The 14,876-nt window shown below is 35.6% G+C and overlaps 1 protein-coding gene across 1 annotated transcript in view; it reads left to right on the plus strand.

Moving 5' to 3' along the window:
* EPRS (glutamyl-prolyl-tRNA synthetase) overlaps positions 1 to 14,876 on the plus strand; it is a 38,382-nt gene that overhangs the window by 1,243 nt on the left and 22,263 nt on the right. Inside the window, exons 2-11 of the mRNA XM_010288270.1 lie at positions 3,373 to 3,472; positions 5,246 to 5,402; positions 6,567 to 6,706; positions 7,295 to 7,389; positions 8,711 to 8,837; positions 9,384 to 9,576; positions 9,946 to 10,117; positions 11,107 to 11,340; positions 12,845 to 12,929; positions 13,270 to 13,329. Of these exons, the coding sequence (XP_010286572.1) occupies positions 6,704 to 6,706; positions 7,295 to 7,389; positions 8,711 to 8,837; positions 9,384 to 9,576; positions 9,946 to 10,117; positions 11,107 to 11,340; positions 12,845 to 12,929; positions 13,270 to 13,329 (969 nt within the window). The 5' untranslated portion in view covers positions 3,373 to 3,472; positions 5,246 to 5,402; positions 6,567 to 6,703. The remainder of the gene's footprint in view (positions 1 to 3,372; positions 3,473 to 5,245; positions 5,403 to 6,566; positions 6,707 to 7,294; positions 7,390 to 8,710; positions 8,838 to 9,383; positions 9,577 to 9,945; positions 10,118 to 11,106; positions 11,341 to 12,844; positions 12,930 to 13,269; positions 13,330 to 14,876) is intronic.

Consider the following 14,876-nt stretch of genomic DNA (forward strand, 5'->3'; position numbering starts at 1 on the left):
GGAAAGAGCTTGTCACTATATATGTATTGCTGCAAAAAATAAAAGTACAGGGTGATTCACAATCTTTAACCATTGCTTTCTGTTTAAAATATTAGAATTGAACTTGGGCATATCTGATTTCTTTTCTTACTGTAATCTCTGATTTTAGGCTAGTGATGGCATTGAATTTGTGATTTTGAATTGAAGCAAGAGAAATGTGGGAGGTTGTATTGGGGCTTAGTTGGTATAGCATTAATAATTTTCAGTGTGTGTTATGCACATGTGGGATACAGCTTACCTAACAGAGAGTTAATTTGATTTTTTTTACTTGCATGAGTTTTTACTTGCATGAGAGAGTCTTCCCTTTATGTAGTTTTAGTCAGATTTTGGTTTCATTTTCCTTTCTCAGTTTAGGCAGTGTGTGTATGTGTATTTATCAAAAGATATACATGCACTTATAGACTGCTGTGACACATGGGGATGATCTTGGAATAATATAAATGTATATACTTGGTTTTGAAATAATATTTTATTTTATTAAATAATATTTTATTTTATTAAATAATTGTATGTTACCATGCCTTCTTCCCTTTACCATGCAAAAACACACATTTTAGCTGCAATGGAAATTGTCAGAAATGTAAAGAAAAAATTCTTCTTCTGCACTTTGGCCATGGGTGGATAATATCTATAATCATGGTTCCATCAGATGGAATTTTTTTTGTATTAGTGTCCTTTCATCCCTGGCATTGGATTATGCTTAAGAAGTTATTCTAAACCTCAATATTGCATTAATTTTCTCTTGCTCGGTTGTACAATGATTTAAAAAATTGATTCTCTATTTTAAAGTCTGTTAAAAGTGTATCTGTAACTTCAGAAGCATCAGCTGAACTCATATCTCAACTAATGCTTTTGGTAAATGGATTTCATGGCATCAATTCTGATGAAGCTATCTCATTTTGGCATGACTTGAAATTCACTTGGGATATTTCAGACTTTGATTTTCTTTTTTTCAGGAAACCATTAATTCTAATGACTTGACTTGAACAAGAGAGAACATCTTATTTGCTACTTTTCTGGTTTATATTTTGAATTGCAATTAAAATCTGGTGACAAACTTTTCAGCTAACTAGCTGAAACTTAGCTGTCAGCTAGTTAGCTGAAAAGTTTATCGCTAATTTAAGATGATGAGTTTTATTGTAAAATAATTTGAATAATTATGCAATATATATTATTGTATAATAATTTGAAGCCTTAGCTTCAAAACTTAATGTGTTAATAGCTCCTAAACAGACTACTCTACTAAATGCTGATGGCTTTATGGAGTGTTTTAGTATACCTGCATCTTATCAGGTAACAAACTGCAATATAGCTTTTCTGTTTTGTGTTGTGAGCCACATGCATGCTTCAGGGTAGGATTACTCTTAGGCAGATGAATCTAACCTCTGCACAGAACCATTCTGCAATGCTTTTTACAAATTAATTCAGATAATTATTTATTACAATTGGAGATTTTCTGTGTCTTGTGTTTGGTTTTTTTCCTTCTCCCATCTTGTCTTCTGCTTCTTGAATATTTGCCCTGCTATTTAATTATGTGGCATTTCATGTCAGTTTTGAGAGACACTTACTCTTTGCCTGTAATGTTACATTGTCCCTGGCTATTCTTCCTTACTTACCCCTGTAATTAGTAGGCACTAGCTGCAAAGAGCAGCCTTAATGTGTTGTAACTTTTTCAAAGAAAGGAGGCCAATTAGCACTATGTTTGGGTGGAAGTAGATTTTTTTTTTCCCCAAAGAAAATAAACAACTTTTTAAGCACAAGTAAGATTTTACTCAGAGTAACATTGTCACATTTTATATATTCAGTTTTGCTTGAGTAATGAGGCGTGTTTGTTTTGGCATGTACTAGCGAGAACAATAAAAACAGATTTCACAGTCTTTCTGTAGATGCAAATGTATTAAAAATGTTTTGCTTTTCTCAGTTTGAAAAAGCTTCATTAAAATCCGATAGCAGTGTGAAATTATAGTAGGACATACTTTGTATATGTTAAGGTCCCCCCTGCCTCTGTGGCTTTTGTTTTTAGTTATATTTTATGGATATTCTGTATACTGCTAGAAGCAAAAAAACTACAAATGGACTATGTTCCTTAGGTTTTAGTGCAGTTAACCTAATGAGACTGGCTGATCCATTTGTACTAAAAATGGGACCCCATTATAATTGTTAATATATCAAGAAGGCTTCTATATCATTTTCAGAACATTCTTTATTTTTGCAAGGCTTTTTGAGGGCTATAAAAAATACTTTTAATTTTATAAAGGACACAGTAGGTGTAACAGGAGGTACATAACAATGGCAGAACGGAAATGAAATCTTGTTTGGACAAATTGAAGTGTAGCATTCTGTTCATTAAACTGAATGGAAGAGAACACTTACAGGAACTCTTTTTATGGATGTCAATGATTGTTTAGAAGCATTTGGAGCTCTAATTTTGTAATCTACACCTATGTGGAACTGTGGAGATGACTATTACCTCGAGAATTGATGGTTGTGATGCATCTTTCTTCCAAAGCTCTTTAATATTAATGTTCACATTTATCTTAGATGAATTTGAAGCTAAATTTCTGACAGTATGCAGCTTGAGGTCCCTTCTAACCTGCTGTTCTATGATTCTATGATTTTGTAATACTGTATGTAAGGTGGAAAAGGGAGATTAAACACAGAAGTATGCTCTTTGGAGAGCTTTTCACCTCCAGATCTATTGAGAATTTTTAACAGCAGAATGGGAAAATCCAAATTAGTCTTTCTTCTGGAGAAGACTGGGTAAAAACCAGAAATACAGGCAGCCAAGTTTGTTCAACAGGGCATAGTCTCTGTGAAATGTGAACTGAGTAAAGTGAGTAACAAATGAACAAGTTTTTTTCCTCTGATGCTAGCCCTTAAAACCATGGTGGAGACTGCTTGATTGCCCTGCAGATTCTCTAGAAATCCTCTTCAAAGTCATCCTTGTTGTATGAAAAGGAAACAAAGGTTGATTTAGCTCCTTATAGTCTGGAAAATATATAGCTTAAGTTATACTTGTGTGTTCTGTCAGATGTGGAGAGAGAGTTTTATTCTTTGAAAGAATAATCAGAGTTTTATTTTCTTTATTTCTGTCTATCTAAACAAAGTTGTTTCATGTTTAGAAGCTTATTGTTCCATCTGGTGGTAGAAAAGCAAGGACTGATATATTCTTTTGCTAGATACTTCTTTTTTAGTCTGGTGACCTGGTATCTGTTGGTTCACCCAGAAATTATTTTGCGTTTGCTTTACATGTTTCAAGGATGTGTGTACAATTAAAATTGAACTGGAGGTAGTTATGTAATATACCTTTATCTTGCCTCTTTCTTTTTTTAGGCATGTTTCATTTACCGATGTGAATTCAATAGCTCGTTATCTGGCTAGAGTTGCTGGTTCTGCCGGGTTGTATGGTTCAAATCTGTTGGAACACACTGAGGTGAGAAGGAATTTTGCCTCTTTTTTTTCCTTTCTCTTTTCTTTCTCTCCTCCCTTGGCCTGCGAACAAAGGTTTTTTATCTTTTTTGGTTTTTGTTTCAAATCTGAGCTTTGAAAGGGTTTCCCTTTCCCACCCCTGCAACAGCAAGTCCTAATCTGACAGCTCCCTAATACAAGATAATTCAGGTTGGAAGGTGATACCTGGAATTTTCCCTCTTCACTATCCTCAGCTCCATTGCAATCAATTGCTACCTTTTAACACTTTAGTGTAACATCAAGGAACACTGTATGACATTGAAATACTGAATTAGTTTTTGTTGTATATGATGGACAAAACCCTGACCCTGATTTCATTCAGAGAAATGTGGCGAGACATTGCCGCGTAGATGGACTCTTCCCTCGTGCAAAGTCTGTATTCCATAATGCTTTCCTTAGTGGTGCCATAAGGGCACCAGAATTTTTGTGTCAGAGGGAACTTTTTTGATCTTCCTTGCTTACACAGATTACAAAAAGTTATTAGGAACTGTGGATACGATATGAAATGAGAAGTAATCCTTCCTGAGTCTAGCTCAGTATAATCATGCTGAATTTTAAGTTGGTGGCTGAAACTAATAGCCAAATTGAAATTTATTTCTGCTGAAATTTGAGGGAACTGAAGGACTTGATTCAACTCTTTTCTACAAGTATTTGAAGCTAGTAATAATCATTCTTCAGCCCTTATTGCAGGTCTCAAGGGAAGTATTGTCTTAGTATATTGCTTGTAAGGCATTAAAAAAGTTGTAGGTTATCTTGTGACTGTTTAAGCTTTCTGGCCAAAGACCTTGTTTTTAAGTTAAGCCCAGAGACCTCTGCAAACACACTTTCAAGATTGGTATTTCTGATAAAACACTTCTTTTCACTTCTGCATCTTTCAAAAATAAAGTTGTATTTGGAGAAGTACAGTGACAGCTGCATTTGTCGTGCAAATATTTTGGAGCATAACTGCAAATGACTGAACAGAATTCTGTGGTAGTGTAATTACATCTGCGCCTGCCACGTTGGCGGAAATATTGGAAGGATTCCTAACGCAGCTTACAGAACACTTGCACATGAAGTAGGGACAGAGGACTAGAAGAGAGACTTAGTCTCCTGCAGGGTTGAGAGATTCAATTTGTGGACAGGGCTACATTATTAACCAAGAGTCTGATTCTTTATTTTTTTTTTAATTTATGTACCAAGATATATTTCCTTTTATAGGAGGAGACTGTTTTGCAGGAGAGGGGGGAGGGAAATGAGCTGGGGGAGGGATTTGATTTCTTCCAATCTAAAAGGAGATGAGGCAGAGAAGATAGGGACGGAGGGGAAAATGGTATACTTGTCCAGTAGCAGTACCAGAAAGATTAAATAGGTCACAAATGTGATATCTAAATAGTTGAAGGATAATGACAATTATTATATACTGTGTGTGATAAGTAAGTACCTAAGAATTGCTTATTATTTTTACCAATGGGAATATCTTCAGTAAAGTCGGTATTTTCAGCAGGTTGAATACATCCTGAAGGAAGAAATTAAATTTAATAATTTAGTATAGTTCTGGGTGAAAATTTCAGTATATTTTATTTTAAATGTTCTTTGAGCATATATTGTGATTTATTGTCTAATATATTTAATGCTATTATTCCAGTTAATATTTTCTGTTCAGCTTTTAAGTGGATATTTATTACTCCAGATTTTTAACAAGCTTCTTTCTCATTCTTTTAGTAACTTTGACTACCTTTTTGTCCCTTAAAACTAGATTGACCATTGGCTGGAGTTTAGCGCTACAAAGTTATCTGCTGCCAGCCAGTTTATTTCAGCAGTCCAAGAGCTCAACCACTGTCTGTCTCTGAGAACGTACTTGGTTGGAAACTCTCTGAGTCTTGCAGACTTGTGTGTCTGGGCTGTACTTAAAGGTATTAGTATATGTTCTTGCTTTCATTGGCTTGCAAACAGTGTATACCAGGAGTCCTCAAATTTCCTTTTTTTGTGGATGCTTGTAGTGACTCTTAGCTGTATGCCAGACTGTATACTATTCTGCATACTGCTTTAGCCTGTGCATTGCTAGTGATGGGAATAGTGTAGCTTAGGAAACCCTAGAATTTTTTAAAATTGTTGTTATATGTGGAAAATTGCAGGATGTAATTAAAGATAGGAATTTTTTAAACTCCTTTTGTGTTAAGTGTAAGAGTGTCTTTTTATCATCTGTTTCCTAAATATGAAAATTTGCTGTGGCCCAAAATTTTGGATTAAATATTTAAATTATTTTGTAATACAGTGTAAAATTTTATACACAGACTTTTCAATGACATTATCTTAGTAGAGGAAATTTCTTTGGTGTTTAGTTTGAATTATTAAAAGAGCTATATGTTACCCTATGGAATACCCTTCACAGGTTAGAAGAAGCTTTGATGAACTGTTTTTATGGGTTTGGTTTTTATATTCTCTTAGATATATGTCTAAAGTTGATAGGTGTCGATCTACCATTCGGTATGACCAAATTAGTCTTGCAAGTAAAATACATATTCAAGATTAAAGGCTAACATCTTTCAGTATTTTTTCAAAGTTTCTGCTTTTGAGAGAAATCTGAAAGGAGTGTACTTCTTTCATTTTTTATTTCTCTTTTCCCCATCAGAATCTTTCTAGTGAAGATGTGTTCCTTGAAAAGTAGATTGTGGGAATACAGTCCCTCAAAAATTAAGGGTAGTATTGATACATGCTTCCCTTCTGATAGTGTACACACCAAAGGGATATCCTATATTTCAATCTTGAGAAAAATGTTGTTATTAATTTTGAGGTGGGTGATAGATGTATGCAGAAAATATATGTTCCCCAGTACTTTCCCCCGTCCCCACTTCTGCTTTGATGAATCCAAGAAAGAATTCAGTATGCTTTGGGTTTGGAGGGAGTTTGTTTATTTAATTTCCTTTAGAATTACTTGTGTCCCCATGGCTAAATGTCTTTTCAGAAGAGCCCATAAGTAGATTTTTAAAAATCATAATAATTTTTTGTCTTTAAAATTGCTGTTGGTAATAATTCAGTTTTTATAATAGCTTGAAAAATGATTTGTTTTCTAACAGATAATAACCTGTGGCAAGAGCAATTACAGCAAAACAAAGCTCCTGTCCATGCAAAGCGATGGTATGGCTTTCTTGAGGCACAGCATGCTTTTCAGTCAGTAGGAGCCAAGTGGGCTTCTGATACATCAAAGGTTAAAATGGTAAGATTTACTCAGATCCTCTGGAGTGAGTACTTTATTTGTGTGAATACACCATAAGACAAATTTATTTATTTTTTTAAGTTAGATAATTAAAAGTTAAAAGGAATCAATTGTACAGTACATTAAATTTTTGTAAACCCTTGTTTAAAAATAAAGCTGTCACTTTAGGCATGAGTGGTGTAGTCCAGTGCTTAAAGGGAAGCATATAAAAATGACGCCTCTTAATCAGCACTGCTCTTTAGATACATTGTTTGCTTTTTCTAAAGAGGATTTTGAGAATCCTGATAGACCTACAAAGATTGCAGTCTTTGGTTGATTGAACTTGTTAGTCACATGCAGGTTAAGAACACTGAGATGTAAAAACTTGGCTAGCAAGTGTTTTCTAAATAACTTAAAACTCCAGAATTAATCTTGTTTTGATGTACTATGAATAATGTGCAAGTTGTGAAAAAGTGAATTTGCTGTCCGATATGGCTGCTCTTTGTGTCTGATTTGAAAGGAGACCTTGGAGCAGAAGCTATATCTAGAGTTTTATATCTGATTACACAACTAATGCGATCTGTAATTATGTCTCTGTTAATTTTTAAGGCAACAGAAAAGAAAACAGATGTTGGGAAGTTTGTTGAACTTCCTGGTGCAGAGGTGGGAAAGGTCATTGTGAGGTTTCCTCCTGAAGCAAGTGGGTAAGAAACAAATACTTTGAGAAAGTTCTATTTGTGTTTTTTCTTAAAAAAAAAAAAGAAGTAAAAAGAAAAAAAATGTACTTTGGTGAGGGTGTTAATCAGTTTTAACAGACAAGACTTTTAAGCCAAAAGAGAATTTAAAGCTTTGTCCCTATCTATGTTAGAGCTATATGTTTACTACTTCTCTATACCTCATTGCGGTGTTGCCTGAACTTGGAATAGGGAAGTTAGTTGCCATCAGCTGTGACATGGTGCTGCTCAGCAGTAGGATGAGGAGAAGCAAAAGGATGGCATTTGCATGGATAAAGGAGGTGTGTGCACTGACAGGAGCTATGACGTGTAAATACAGTCTTTATGAGTTGGCTGAAATGACTCACAGTGCTTCTCAAGGAAGCTTCGATTTGAGATGGGAAAGATGTATGGGATAGCCTCCCTTTGGGGAGCTTGACACCAGATGTATAATGGAGGCCTTCTGCCCAGGGGTTCACACTCTATGTAGTCCCAAAACACAAACTCCTTAAAGACCGTACAGTGGAGATGTGATAAGCCAGTATGATAAATACAATTTTCAGACACCTTTTAATTTTCTGTTTCCTTTTAGAATTGCCTGATAAGCTGTAAAATTTCCATGATTGCATTTCTTCATTAAACTGGCTGTTCAGCATCATGTGACTTCTGTAGTAGTGTTTCGTACTCTTATTAGTCCGGTATAAACTGTTGCTCAAATACCGTCTTATGTATTATGTGCATGTATGTGTATAACATAGATTGTTTTCACATTACTTTAGTACCTTTTAGTGTCTTAATTCTGGTGTTTTACTTAAAACACTCTTCTTTAGGGAGACATATTTTCAAAATTTTTTTTAAGTGATTTTCATTTTGTGGATTTGGGTTTTTTATATTTAGTTTAAATTGACAGTAGCCTTTTAGCTTATGTTAAAAATATACAGTAACCACCATTTCAGAAAATTCCACTCTTCTGAATGTGGAAGGTTCAGATTATGTGGTAGCTACTACTGAGTATCATCAACAGTTGGTTTAAGTTAGTCTGTAAAACTGGAGATAGTTGCAGTCCTATCTTTATATCCATAGTGACACACTGATTTACAGATTTAGGTATTTTTAAGTTAACCGATAAATTTATGGTAGAAAAAAACATAATCTACTTTCATAAATGTACAGTATTTCAAATATCCTGGGTTGGATTGGTTTTTTTTTTTGGACTTAGATATTGCTTTCCATTCTTTCTCCTTTCCTCACAAAACCAAAAGTCTAGCCGAAGTAGTGCTGGTGTATAGTTTTATTTTTATTTCCTTTTTAGATATCTGCATATCGGTCATGCCAAAGCTGCCCTGCTAAATCAGCACTACCAAGTTAACTTTAAAGGAAAACTTATAATGAGATTTGATGACACAAATCCAGAAAAAGAGAAAGAAGACTTTGAAAAGGTATGATAAGAGAGCAGGGAAATCCATTCACTGTATAGCTAATTCAAAGGTAAATGACATGCAGATCTGTTCTTGCATCCTTTTTTTTTGCACTGGATTTTTACAGTATCAGTATTATGCTTAAGTCTTACGCTTGGAATTTCCATCGTCTTTACCTTAAAAAGCCTAAAGGCCTTCTACTGGTATTTTATTTCTTCCATTTCTCCAATGTTTATTTTGCAGTATGTAGATGCGCAACTCTTGTAATACACTTGTTTTCATTGTATAAATACTACTTAGTCCCTAACAAGTAATTTGTTTCAGCTTTCATCTCCTTTTCTTGTCCTGCCTCTTTCTTGAATTTGTCTGAGCCTGATCTCATATAATTATAGGCTGTGGATTAATGTTAAGTACCTGCCTTTGCTTTCATGTGTGTTGTATTATTCTTATGGCTTATCCTTCCCAGACAGTGGACTATTAAAAACACCACATCTGGCACAAAGAGGATAGAGGTTTAAGAAAACTAGCTTTCCTGAATATTACAGTATACAATTTCACACTTCGCAGGTTATTCTTGAGGATGTTGCAATGCTGCACATCAAACCAGATCAATTTACGTATACCTCAGACCACTTTGAAACAATAATGAAATATGCTGAGAAGCTTATTCAAGAAGGGAAGGCATATGTGGATGATACGCCTGCAGAACAAATGAAAGCAGAGCGTGAACAAAGAATGGAATCTAAACACAGAAATAACTGTAAGAAATTTTAAGCTTCTGTCTTGCTTTCTTGTCTTTTTAATTTGGCATCAAAACTTGTTTTTTATTAACAAAGGTGGGTGAGATGACTAATTGCATATCTCTAAGGTCATTATAGGAAGTGTCTAGTGCTTTGTTCTGCAAGGCTGGAATAAGTGTACATTTAGAGAGGTGTAGTAAACTTCTGCATGTATGAATTCATTACCATTCATTACCACTTTTTCACACATTTTACATTTTGAATTTTTTTAATGAATTGCAGTGTCTAAAGAGGGAGGTGATGTTGCTTTTTGTTACTGCAGTAATAAAATGTGGTTCTGTATCGACTTCATAATAGCTTCAAAAGTGATTTGTTTTTATTATTCTTAGGTGTTAATAAAAATCTACAAATGTGGGAAGAAATGAAAAAAGGAACAGAATATGGACAAACTTGTTGTTTACGAGCAAAAATAGATATGAGTAGTAACAATGGATGTATGAGGGATCCAACTCTTTATCGTTGTAAAAACCAGCCTCACCCACGTACTGGAAGTACCTACAAGTATGTTCACTTCCTCCCTGTGTGGCCTTGTGCTTTTTGCTCTTTTCAGGGCATTTTCCATTGCTTAGTAACCTTCTTTTAATACTTGGAACCTGCTAGCAATTTTCAGTCAGAATATGTAATGAGTGTCCTGACTTTCTGAAACTTCTGCAAATTACTTTTAAAACCTGTGAGTTAGCCATTATGGTCAGCAGTGAATATTATTTCAGTTTTGGTCCATAAATACATTGTATGTCAGTGAAGAGCTCTGAGTCAAAAGATGAAGTAAGACTTAAAGGCTGTATCTTGGACAAGAAAGCTGTTTGCTTTAGCTCTTGGAGCTTAAACAGAACCATGGCTATCTTACATTGCTGCAATTTTATATTGCTGCAAAACATCCTTGAGCTACTTACCTGAGTGGATGCTTCCATTTTCACAGCAACTGCTGTCTTTGTGCAGAATGAAGAATTACTACATTGTGCATTGATGAAGCCTACCCAGTTGTTCCAGGCTATGGTTCAGTGCTTATTTGAAACCTCTGTTTCTAGCTATACAACTCCCTTTTTGGAAACATTGATTTAATGTGTGTGTAATAGTAAAACTATGTCTGTGGGTAGGGGCTTGTTTTTAAACATGAAAGCTTTGCACATTATTCAGTCAACTAATGATTCTTTTTAATCTTTAAGGAAAAAAAAAATAAGTTAGCATTTAATGTGTTTTGAAAGGACAATAGCAGTGTAGAATTTTTTTTTTTTTTGTCTTGAATATTGAGGCTATGATCAATTAATTTCTTGAAGGTTTTCTTTGTTTTAAAAATGTATTGCCCTCTGGATCTTTTTATGCACAATTTGTTCTGTATGTGCTATTTTAGTCTTGATCTGAAAGTTTTTATGATCATAGATTATAAACATTTATAATGTATAAATATAAATTATGCTTAGTGTAAATGTTTACATGCGAGAAAAATGTTCTGTTCTTCTGCCCTGCTAATTGGAGGTCTTTATTCTCAGGGTTTATCCCACATATGACTTTGCCTGCCCCATTGTTGACAGTATTGAAGGTGTCACACATGCATTGAGAACAACTGAATACCATGACAGAGACGAACAATTTTACTGGATCATTGAGGCACTGGGCATAAGGAAACCATATATATGGGAGTATAGCCGGCTAAACCTCAACAACACTGTGCTCTCTAAGAGAAAGCTTACATGGTTTGTCAACGAAGGGCTTGTGGATGGATGGTATGTTACGTGGTTGTACTTCAGCATTGTTCCTTAAGATACTTGTGATGGATGCACACATTCTGTTTTGGATGGTGTTTAGACATCAAAGCAGCATGAACGAATATTTAAACAAAATTTAAGAACGTAGATTAATTACAGTGGCTCCTGCATGTACAATATGCCTATTTACTACTCTACAGTAACTGTGTACATACATATTCATATCCTGTAACAAACGTGAGGTAGCTTATTTTTGGACTCTGGCTCTTGCTGTGGGTGCTACTTAGACGTTTTCCACTCTGTGTCATCGGATACATTCCTGAGCAATGCCAGAAGGGAGCCTGAACTGAAGAACTTCTGGTCCTATCCATCTAGTCAAATCCATCCTAATTCCCTCCTGCCTGCCCTCCCTTTCTTTCTGTTCTTTTTTTCATGTTAACTGGATTTCTGCAGACAGTGCTTGGTGGCCTCACAGCCTACACGTTTTCCTAGAAAGGGTGAGCCACAAGCAGTTCAGAGCATAGAGGGTGATCTGCAAGCGGTTCAGAGGGTACAGAGGCTCCTTCTTTCTTTGTTCCCGCAGTGGGCTAACTGTGGGAGCACACCATCTGAAGTCCTCTCCTCATAGTACAGGAGTGTGAAGAAATCCACGGATAATGCAAAGTCAGACAACTGTTTGTAGTGTTTTTCCTGGGCTGGTTTTAGGCGATTCTGTGCTCAGCCTATGGGAGCATCATTTTACACAAGTTCCTAGGCTGCCTGATTGTCTTACTTAGGTGTGCCAAGTGTGCTTTTTTTTGTTGTCAGTGGTTTTACTTTTCAATTGTGTTGGAAGCCTAGATTCCTAGATTATGCATAGAGCTACTCTGCTAGAGCCAGCATTTTAATTTAGTTTTTTTAAAAATTATCTTTTTTTTTTTTCTTTCTTTCTTCCACCCTAAAGGTGTAGCTGGTCTTCCCTAAGCCTCCCTGTTAGGTCCTCAGCAAGGTTTGATTTGTATTCCCACCAACATATATTTTACATTTCAGATTAGGCCTTTTCATTTCTTGCATAAGAGAATAAAGCCATAGAATTCTATCACTTATGTCATTGAGACATAACATTGTCATTGTCACTCATCTCTTTCTGGTTTCTCTTGAGCAAGAAAGAATAAAGCACTGTTGTTTCAGGTTCCATTTATTCAGGTGCTGTTAGAAAGGAAATAATGAGATAGGGACATAACTTGTGCCTTGCCAGCTTTTGAGGGGCTTGAGATTGAGTAGATATAGGAGAAGAGCCACTTCACCAAGAGATGGGCACCCTCCCTGGGGTGAAATAGAAGAAAATCTGCACCAAACATTTTATATGGGTAAGAGCTTAGTCTTTTCAGTTAGGTCTTCTTACCTAGCTCTTAATTCACACAAGCGAAATACACTGAAGCTGGGCCTTTTATGTGTGGCAGTATTAGTAAAGTTTTTGATCAGTCTGAGTTAATGGGTAGAACTTAGTGTGTGATACTGATGAAACATCTTTTTCTACTAGGGATGACCCAAGATTTCCCACTGTGCGTGGTGTCCTAAGAAGAGGCATGACTGTTGAAGGGCTAAAACAGTTTATTGCTGCTCAGGTGGGTGTTTTCTTCTCTGCAGATTCTTTGAATCTCACTTGGTAAGGACAGGTTCTTGTGAAGTTTCAGTTGAAGTACTTTTCACTGTGAGGTTTCTTTGAAAGGTTTGCTGCTCTCATGTGTACTGCTTCAACAATATTGACACCTGTGAGCAGGTCCTGGCAAAACAGGGCAGCAGGTTTCTTCCTTTAAAAAGTGTTTATTTTGCAAGCTTGAGATGCCTTGCTGAACTGTTTTGATGAATGCAAACAGTAGAGGGTTTGTAATCTTTAAAGGACTTTGTTTTAAATGGGTCTAGTAGCTAGAATATTTATATTAATATGTTGGGGTTTTTTTCTAGGGCTCCTCTCGATCTGTTGTAAATATGGAGTGGGATAAAATTTGGTCCTTTAACAAAAAGGTATGTGCTTACTTGAATTTGATGCTACTCCTGATACCCTTTTTCTGGGATATGTAGAGAATCCAGCGTTCATTGGAGTGCTTATCACAACAAGTAGCAGTTGCAATATGTTGCACCATTTGGCACACTTTCAGGAAAATGGAATGTCCCCCCTTTCTAACCTGAACTAGCACTAATCCTATTGATTCTCCTATACCAATACTTACTTGCCTTACTTAGTAGTATGGGGAAGGATAATGATATTTGCTGTAAAATCTGATATGAAAACTGCATTTCATTTTTCTGCTTTCAAGCTGCGAGCTATCTGTAAGAAGGTATTACTTAATGCTTTTTACCTTAGCATATAGCTTACAGTGCTGTAAGCATACATAGCGTAAGATATCATTTTGCAGCTTCATAGCACAGTCACATTTGCTTATATAACAGGAGCTCTACAAACCCACCGAAAATGCATTATTCCTAGTTTTAAAAGGCTGCCCATTTCTGGTTTGGCTTAGTTGTTAACATAAACACAAATCTTGCTCAATTTGGTTCATGTTGGCCGCTTTTCCTTTCTGTGGCAAAAGGACACTAACGCGCTGGGTATACTGCCTATGTAGATAAAGCCAGCACTGCTGATGTTTCTGACTGAATGTCAAATAAGGAATATTGCATCTTGACATGGTTAGTCGCTTTTTGGCAGTGGATGCTTGGACACTATAATAAGGCGAATTGTTATAATGCTGATTGCATATTTTGTGTGATTGTGGAAACACCTGTTATTTTGCATTGGGATTCCTGCTTGGTTTTGCTTAGATAGTACACAGATCTGTTCATTTAAGTAGTTTTTGCTTGTCTGGCATGTGTCTTGTATTTCTTCATGTATTTTGCATTTGGTCTGCTACATACACAAAGGTTTGTGAATTGGTTCTTTCTGTTGCTGCATAAACATTTATGACTAAGAATTGGCTTCTGGGGAAAAATCCACAATGGACTGTCAGGGCTCATTTTTTGAATTGGTTTTTAAACTGAGTTTCTTAGACCTCTGACTCAACTCCTTGGACAGCACCATATTTATTAGCCAATTTTATTTACATGAGTCTGTGCAGATAGTTTGCCATCTGCAATATGAGCAAAAACAATTGGTTGCATGCAGGTAGTTCTGAGCTCAAAGACTCAGTGTGAGAGCTCTTTATTGTGTGACACTTTATGTGTCGTTCTGTAATTATGATACTGACTTTTCAACACTTGTCATCTGAGGAAGGATTTTGAGTTTTAACGAGTAAAATAAAGAGCCTGGCCTGAATAACACTGTAAAATTCAGTCATTTAGTTATCAAAATTATGATATTAAATCACATAATACACTTCTATTTTGAGATAAATACGCAAGTCCTTTTTTAAATTGTGTGTCTAGCACTTAGGAGTCTGACTTGAGGGATTATGAAATTACAAATATGTGACTTCTTCAAAGTATATATCATCATATCACCTTGCTTGCTAATGTCACGTAATTAGATGCTAAATGTTTTTTTCTAAAATTGATGTACATTTTTTCACTTCAGCAGG

This window comes from Phaethon lepturus, unplaced genomic scaffold (assembly GCF_000687285.1).
Source record: "Phaethon lepturus isolate BGI_N335 unplaced genomic scaffold, ASM68728v1 scaffold31935, whole genome shotgun sequence".
Lineage (NCBI taxonomy): Eukaryota > Metazoa > Chordata > Aves > Phaethontiformes > Phaethontidae > Phaethon > Phaethon lepturus.